The sequence below is a fragment of the Aplysia californica genome, unplaced genomic scaffold, assembly GCF_000002075.1.
Source record: "Aplysia californica isolate F4 #8 unplaced genomic scaffold, AplCal3.0 scaffold01056, whole genome shotgun sequence".
NCBI classification, from domain to species: Eukaryota; Metazoa; Mollusca; class Gastropoda; order Aplysiida; family Aplysiidae; genus Aplysia; species Aplysia californica.
In genome coordinates this window covers 2,402-11,128 of record NW_004798326.1, presented here as the reverse complement: position 1 = coordinate 11,128, position 8,727 = coordinate 2,402, and the positions used below count along the sequence as shown (strand labels likewise).

Sequence of the window (8,727 nt, the reverse complement as noted above, 5' to 3'; positions counted from 1 at the left end):
CACATACACACACACACATACACACACACACACACACACACACACACACACACACACACACACACACACCAAAAATCATGCCATCTCTAATTCCCAGGAGACCGTTGCAACAAAATGAAAGATTTCTGCGCCGAACAGCCATGTTTCCCCAACGTCTCTTGCTCAAGTGAAACAGGCGGGTTCCGCTGTGGGCCCTGTCCTCCAGGATATACAGGCAACGGTATCCGATGTGTTGGTAGGTATAAGCAGGCGACGGCAGAAAGAAGAGACAGAAGGAATAAAGATGGGAACAAACATGTTGTGGAGAACGAGGAAAGAAAGAAGGAAAGAAAGAATGAAGGAAGGAAGGGTTTGATGGAAATATTGTATCGTAACAAGAAGAGAATGTAGAAAAAGAAAAGGAGAGACAGTAGGAAGGAAAAGAAAGACGAAAGTAAACTGAAAATGAAAATCAACAAAACCCACAAATACAAACGAACAAACAGACAAACAAGATAACAAGCAAAGAAAGAAGAAAGGTAAAGAGAAAAAAAACATAGAAAGAAGGGGAAAAGTGATAGACATAGAGAAAGAAAGAAAGAAAGAAAGAAAGAAAGAAAGAAAGAAAGAAAGAAAGAAAGAAAGAAAGAAAGAAAGAAAGAAAGAAAGAAAAAAGAAAGATAGAAAGGAAGAAAGAAAGTATAAAGGAAACGAGCAGAAATCAAAAGCACCGTATTAAGAAAGAAAATAAAAGAAAACGGAAGAGCAGGAGGCAAAATATGAAGTTGAAGAGAGTCGGTAAGGGGGTGGGAGGGTCGTTTCTCTACATTTCCCATTTCTTACAATGCATTACATTACAAATTACAGGGTTGAGCCCTTGCACCGAGAGACCCTGTTTCCCGGGGGTAGTGTGTTCAAACCTCCCCTCGTCTCGGTTGGGCTATGTCTGTGGGCCATGCCCCAAGTACTTCTCAGGCGACGGAAAGCGATGTACCAGAGACGGTAAGTTTGAGCACAACACTGTGAGTTTGTCAAAGAATAAGTTGTAAAGACGGTGTTACTAAACGTTTACTGTGGTCGAATAATATTGACCAAGTCCAACTTACTGCTGTACACAGAAAATGTTATTTCAGAGTCGGAACGTTATGCTTGCCATCAGGCAGAACGTGGGAAAACATTTTTAACCCCCAAAATAACTGGGGACTCCCCTTAAAATTGAACCTCCAGTTTTCTGGTGTTGTTTTAATTCGTAGGCTATTTGCCACCTCAAACTTTTTAAGTTCTACCCACTCAGTACTTAGTTTTGACAAATTTGACGTCAGAATTTTTTAGTTTCCCAGTTTGTCAAGCTTTTTCGAAAGCAATTCCTTTAATACCTTGGTAACTATTTCAAATGTTTTTGCGATCTTACGATTTTGATAGAGCAGCTGAGCAGACACAGCATTTGCTTTCTGACCTCATGGTCTTAGTAACTCAAAACGGCGTAAAATGTCATATTATTATATAGAACTTTGTAATTCTCAGGTAGCGAATTGTCTCACTGGCCTACAGGAAGACAGGGATGTAAATTGCCGAAGAAGTATATGTGAGGCAGCGTGGTGGAATCAGACTCTCGACAATTTTTGGGCATGTAGAGTTATCGGTATCATTTTATAGCTTGTTAATTTGTCTTTATTTGAATGGAAAAAATATCAATTTATCTTGAATGCTAGTCGAGATATTTGCGAATGATGGAGGTGGGGGTCACCTGTTTTCAGAGGTAAAATTAGTGAGAAAATGGCCACCAAAGAATAGTTATTTTCTTAGCTTAAGAGTTCGTTGTCACTGAAAATTTACATTTTTTGTGCCTTTAATCAACGTTTTTAAGAAAAATCCTCTCAGAAATGAGTTTTTTAATGGGCATGAAAGGTGTTGAGCCAATAAACAAAAATTTTATAAAAATTCATAAATCTGCAGAAAAATGCAAGTTTCTTCACTTTGATTATTTTGACGAGAGCCTGATTCCACCACGCTGTCTCACATATGTAATGTTAAGAAGAACAAAATACCAAGATGCCTTCTAATGCTTACAAAAAAGGAGCATCAGTTGTTTTGCTGAAGCGTGTTTGTTTGTTGCTGTTCATGGTTAATTTTTCGACACGCGCCCCGCGCCAATTGGCCCACTGGGTCAGAAAGTGACAAATTGACAATTGATTGCGCTTGCGCTGGGCCAATGGGCGCATTGTTTACACAGGCGCCCCACATGTCTTCTTTATTGCTGTAAAATTTCGGATTTCTGCGTGCAGTACATTTTACGTTTCCAACTTGGCCCGACGTTGTGTCCTTGGGAAAGGCACTTTGCACAAATTTTCCTCACTTCACCCAGGTGGAAATGGGTACCCAGCTATAGACGGTGAAAGATCTTGTCAGTTTGATAGTGTTTGAGCGCGTGAAATCCGCAGCTTGCACTGTATGCTTCCGCGGAAGCTGAAAATGTTTCTGAGTGTTCTCAGAGGGTCTGCTGGGGTAATAATAGTTGTAAAGCGCATAGAGCAAGCTCTTGAGCATGGATATGCGCTATATAAATGCAATTATTATTATTATTATTATTATTATTATTATTATTATTAAATGACCACCCATCTATTGATAAAACACTAGAGCTTGAAACTTGATCACGGATTCGAAACGTGAGGTGCCGGCATGCGAGAGGTGCCTGATTGCTTGGCGGCATATGATTGGCTGCCTATAACTAAATATGTCACCGATGACTTCATTGCGGGTTTTGCCGATACCGCTAAATTGAGTTTTAGTACGGGTGATCGGTCGCAGAAAAAATTATGTCACGCAATCCAACAAATTGCACGCAAATATTAGTCTTTAAGATCCAAAGTAATAAAGACATCGAAAAAAATGATAGCAGAACTAGATTCTGCACTAAAAATCGCTTGAAGATGTCAAGTTTCATTCATATGCTTCTAATTCATTACTGACTTATGAACAGTTTTTCCTCAAAATACATCATGACATATCCCACTTTTTGGCGATATTTCCTCTATGAAAATTCCCCAAAATTTTGCGATCAAAAATCCTAATAGCTTTTTTATTCATCAATGGATTTCTAAAATTTAGAATTTAAAAACCATAGTTCTAACTTTATTTTCATTTAAGCCTGTTTTTAAGCAATTTGGTTAAACATTTAATTTTTTTTTATTGTCATTGCTAGTCAAGGGGGGGGGGCAGGGGTGGGAGGTTCAAGCCTCACAAGCAGACATTGTTGGTAAGCCATTTATCCACTATTTCTCCGTAAAACACTTACATGACAAAAACAACCGAGCACAACTCTCCATGCACGCTGCCAACAAACTTGGCCCATCACTCACAACATTGACCCATTGATTTTGGCCTGAGCGGGTCAATTGACCCATAGTCATTCATAGCAAAAATGAACTCTGGCTGTTGTTATTTGGGGGGGGGGGGGGTTGTTGTTGTGTTTTTTGTTGGGGGTGGGGGGGGGGAGGATTGTAACTTAATAGGACTGGAACATTTTACTGCAGGAGTCTGAGAACCAGATGGAGTGAAAGAAGCTGGCTGTAATATTTACAGTGGTACCCCAACGGTCAGCCAGACAATGGGATACTTGAATGTGGTTGTGAAGGATAATTTATGTTCTTACTTTTTTAAGGCAGCAAAATTGCTTACTTTTCTTCCTTGTCCTACAGGCAATACCTTCAGTGAGTGAGGTGGGGAACCATACTAGTACACGTTGGATTAGATAAGTTTCTTTTAAGAAAACAAACACTTGTATCTGCACTATAAACCAGTATGTTAGATGGAAAGTTTAAGTAACTATCATTAGTTGTTCATTGCCTTCAGCAAACACTGTCCTTTTCCCCAGCTATACCTGCCTGTAGGGACGGAGTGTGCTCAGAGGTCAGTCGGTGTATGGAGATCCAAGAGCCCCCTGGATACAAGTGCGGACCTTGTCCGGCTCGCTACAAAGGAGATGGTCGCACGTGCACGCGTGAGTCTTTTAGGACGAGTGTATCACAAAGAGAATCAAAAGAGTACTAGTTAGTGTGTGCGTGCCATTAGCTGTTTAGTTGGCATCGTGTATGATGACCCAGTTTTGCAAAGGGAGTTTAATCGGAGTTTTTAAAGCTCTCCACCTGTATTTTTCAGACATGTTGATGGACGTTAAATAAAAAGGACCCTCTTCTTGAGTAACTTTACCGTGTTGAAAAGGCGTCAGACCAAGACCAAAGGACCCTATTTTTGCATAGCTTTACAGTGTTGAAAAAGCATCAGATCAGTACCATATCCTACTATGCTATGATATACATGTACTTATTATTACACTGCGACATTTCTAAAAGGTTACTTATACTGATTGTTTTAGACTCGAAGTCGAAGGACTTAATAACTGCTCAGTGAGGAAAACAGCACATCATGGTATATCAAATGAATTGTTGATTGTAACCTAGCCAAGAGGCTCAAGGAGGTGGTAGAGAAGAAGAAAAAAAAGAAGAAGAAGAAGAAGAAGAAGAAGAAGAAGAAGAAGAAGAAGAAGAAGAAGAGTTCCTCGAAGATCTATCCTCAATTCTCAGCTGAGTGCAATGTATCCTGTCCGGATCGGCAGACCTGCGTCACGCCTGATGTGTGTGGCTGTGCGCCCGGATATTCTGGAAGGGACTGCCGAACTCGTAAGTTGCAGCAGACACTTGTTCTTATTAAATTTTTCCTCTCATGTAGTTGTTGTTGTTGTTGTTGTTGTTGTTGTTGTTGTTGTTGCTGTGGTTGTTGTTGTTGTTGTTGTTGTTGATGAGGATGATGATGATGATGATGATGATGATGATGATGATGATGATGGTTTTATTATCCACTTGCTCTTGTAGCGTTCGTTCAGAGTGTAGCTTCTGTTACTATATCGCTGTTGTCACAACAGAGGTTGGTATCGACTGCAATGGTGCAGTGCCGTACGTTTGAAATTGACCCGACGAAGACCTACAACGCTAGAGTTCCAGGTTCAAATCCAAGCTAGAATTAGGACTTAGAGGCTCCCCCTCAAAATGGTCTACGTGGTGGTTAGTAATAGGGATGTAAAATGTCAGTGACATTTGCAGAAATAACAACAGCACCACAACAACAATATTATGTCTTTCCAGGATTACGTGGCAAGACGGGAAAACCCGCTATGACGGAACTCCTTTTCGATTCACCAGTAACCCGTACAGCCATGTAATCATTACCTGGCGCTAAAAATAGAGATCTGTTCTCAAGATGTATTTATATTGCTGTTATTTTGTGATATTTTTAACACTATTATTCTGTTCTCGTCTTGGCCGTGTCAATATTCATACTCTGGTGAATATTACTTCCAGGCAGGTTTCTTTATAAAATATGACCGACCCGATTGGCACAATACGCTTAAGGTTAAAAGTTCTATTAAGAAAATGTGAACTCAACGTTATGCAAATTTTGTTTTTTATTCCTCTCTAAGCATCTTAATCGTATAAAGAAGGCCCTACTACCAATAAAAGTGACTTGTAAAATAATGATGACAAAACATTTGTGAAAGTTAAGTTAAAATACAGCCCCTTTCATGAACATATCATTTTGCAACATCAAGTCTCGATTAAAAATACCAACATAAAATTCTAAAGAGTTCGTATAATTTATATCAGCATTCACACACAAGCAGTAAGCAAATCAATATAAACAACAGTTCATGTACGGTATGTTATAAGAAAACACGTAGATTCATAAAGTGTCTGAATCTCTTATCTCGAGTTTGTACATATCCCTAACTATCCCACACCTCTCTCCCTTTCGGAAAGAGAGTATGCTGGTGGGGAGGGTCGTGGGTGTGTTATGGGGGAAGTGGGGTTGGGGGGGGGGGAGGAAAGCTATTACGTGGCACATTTACAGAGCGCTCTACGTAAGAACGTCATAACGTCATGTGAAGAAATCTCTTCTCTGGCACCGCACTTGTACAACAAGTCTCACCAGTTGTAATAATTCGGTTGAAAGTCAAATCCGGTTCAAAGTCAAACACATACCACAGTATAATATATAAGTAGGTCCTGGACCATATTTCTCGGTGGTTGTTATGATCTGATTCTAAGTCAAATGCCGGTTTAAGTCAGACACAAATTACAATAATATATTTATTATACACATGGTTTGTTCAATGTCTCACGGATAGGAAGGATTCGCTTCTAAGTTTAATCCAGTTCTTTCTCAGTGAAATACATACGATAATAATATTATTATGTAAGCAGGTTCTGTACAATGTCTCACTGGTTGCAACGGATTGATTCTTAGTTCAAACCTGGTTCTAAGCCAAACACATACAGAAATTATTTCAAAGAAGGTTATGCAGGTATAACAGTAGAGCTCCTGTCTGTCAAAGTCAGTGGTCTTTTTTAGTGTCCAAGATTGGTCCACCTCTTCTACATATTTTCAGTTTTGTCTTGATTTGTTCCCGAGGAAATTGGACCGTTGTCGCGCCGGCCGACACACTGAATACTGCAAGTAGTATGTCGTATTATAATATGTGGAGTGTGCTGACTAAATGAGTTACTTCTCGGATTAGGGCTCTATGGAAATAGATACATCATGCTTAGAGGTGCAGTTTTTATCATTTGTAAGTATGAAATAGCAAAAGGCATTTACTACTTTATGAATACTGCATCAATAACAAACCTAGAAATTTGACCCAAGTGTCGATTTTTGGTCAATATCTCCTTTTATGGATTGTGAGAAGTAAATCATTTTGTCAGCACGCCTCACATATTATGTAGGTTAATCATGATTGACAGTGCACTGTGCACGGTGCAGTCACTTCAAGAGGCCAAACAGTTTCTGCATCTCTCTAAACTCTAAGCACGTAATACTTTTCTTTTGCCACAGAGTAACTTCCATCTGTTTCCTTTTTTTCACCCGTATTTCTTGTACTTCAGTATTTTGCTGGCAGTTGCAGGCAGGCGCAACTGGAGGCCTTGTTTCAATACTAGTCAACCCTTATTTCTACTGATCTTTCTTGCTAGTTTCAAACACTTCGAGACCATGCTGTGTCTAAGTGCTTTATGTTTATTTACTCAAACCAATAACGTCAAGCTAGTGTTTTACATTTCTGTGATACACTTTGCATGTGTTCATTCTATAACTGATATAATTGCTATAATCTCATCACACTTAGAGTCAAAGTCAATTATTTTCTGTTGGTATCCATCAGTCCATGATGTATAATATATAAATAACAGAGATTTAGATTAGGCCCAACCAACATGCCCTCAGGATATTTTATCAAGGGCATAAAGTCTTTTGCAGGAGTTATCCTCCTCTTAGCCTTGTCGTAAGGAAAACTTTTCCGTTCGTGGCCAGCATGTTCTCCATTTTGTACGATCCCAGCGTGAGGTCGTCGTTCAGGTTTTTCCCAGCATACACCAGATTTTGCTGGCTTGGGGGAATTCCCCATTTCTCACTCAGAATCTGTTTCAACTGCAGAACTGTGAAGTCAGCTTGAACTCTCGGTCTGTACTGTTTGCCAGCATGATTCTGTACTAAAATCTCAAAAGTTTTGGGAGTAGGAAGCAAGTCCCCCACAGCTACGTTGCCGATGTAGCTGCCATTTTGGTCGAAAAGATTCTTTGTTCCTTCTTCTTGGTCTTGAAAGGTTGCGGCAGTCGCGTTACCAGCCATTCCCATTGGCCGTATTCCGGCCCGAATAACGAGACCGTTGCCAGAGTGATGGGCGTGGCCGTTCTGTAGACTTGAACTTGAGTTTTCTCTAGAGCCCCAGTAGCCACTGTCTCGGGTTTGTTGTGGTGTTGTGTACATTTTGCTTGTTGTTCTGAGGAGTATACATTTTCACCATGAGTTAATCAAGCTGTTTCGAAATTAATTACATATTTTAAAAACTGTAGAAAATAAACAATCAAAGAAATGAACAAATTATATATTATATGTATATATATATATATAAATATATATTTTATATACATATATATATCAGACAGACAGACAATCAGACAGATATATACATACACACAGACATACATACATACATACATACACACATACACACATACACACATACGTACATACGTACACACATACACACATACACACATACATACATACATACATACATACATACATACATACATACATACATACATACATATGTTCCGCTCAATTTACCGATCTGCGCAATCTTAATTGCGCAGCGCGTTTTTACGATGTAAACCCTCTCTCTCGGCCATCTTAAGATTTATTTTATATTTTGTTAATAATTTTTAAAAAGTCAGTTCCATCTTTATTTATTCTTGTATGTACTTCGTGAACTTTGAGTTTGATACCTGGCTTTGTATCATACTTGTGAACTCTTCAGTTTAAAATGTTAATTTTAATTTTCATATTTTTACACTTTTGAAAACGTATGTGATGTGAATTTTTTTTAAAAGATGGAAATGTTTTTGGTTTTTTTCAAAAATACATGTATAAAATATTAACACAATCTTCAGATTGCCGCGCAAATATACCATTGTTAAAACGCCCAGCGCAATCTTAAGATGGCCGCGCAATCTTAAGATGGCCGCGCAATCTTTCGATCGTAAAAACGCGATCTTAAGATTGCGCAGATCGGTCAGTTTTTAGTTTAGTTTTAGTAGAGGTTTTACGGCGCTCGCAACTGCATAAGGTCATATGAGCGCCAAGCAGATCGGTAAATTGCGCGGAACATATACAAACAGATAGATAGATAGA

At 39.1% G+C, this 8,727-nt stretch overlaps 2 protein-coding genes across 2 annotated transcripts in view; one reads left to right on the top strand and one right to left on the bottom strand.

Moving 5' to 3' along the window:
* The window catches only part of LOC118478853 (protein jagged-1a-like), a gene marked incomplete in the record, with an annotated part of 9,218 nt that extends 4,468 nt beyond the window's left edge, over positions 1-4,750 (top strand). The window contains 3 exon segments of the mRNA XM_035973197.1: positions 98-235; positions 847-981; positions 3,857-4,750. Of these exon segments, the coding sequence (XP_035829090.1) occupies positions 98-235; positions 847-981; positions 3,857-4,032 (449 nt within the window).
* A 675-nt stretch (positions 4,751-5,425) lies between these two features.
* Positions 5,426-7,817, bottom strand: LOC101852443 (the record flags this gene model as incomplete). Its single annotated transcript, XM_013089817.1, is given in 1 exon segment — positions 5,426-7,817. A coding segment is annotated over 1 exon segment (507 nt). The 3' UTR covers positions 5,426-7,293.
* Positions 7,818-8,727: the final 910 nt, after the last annotated feature.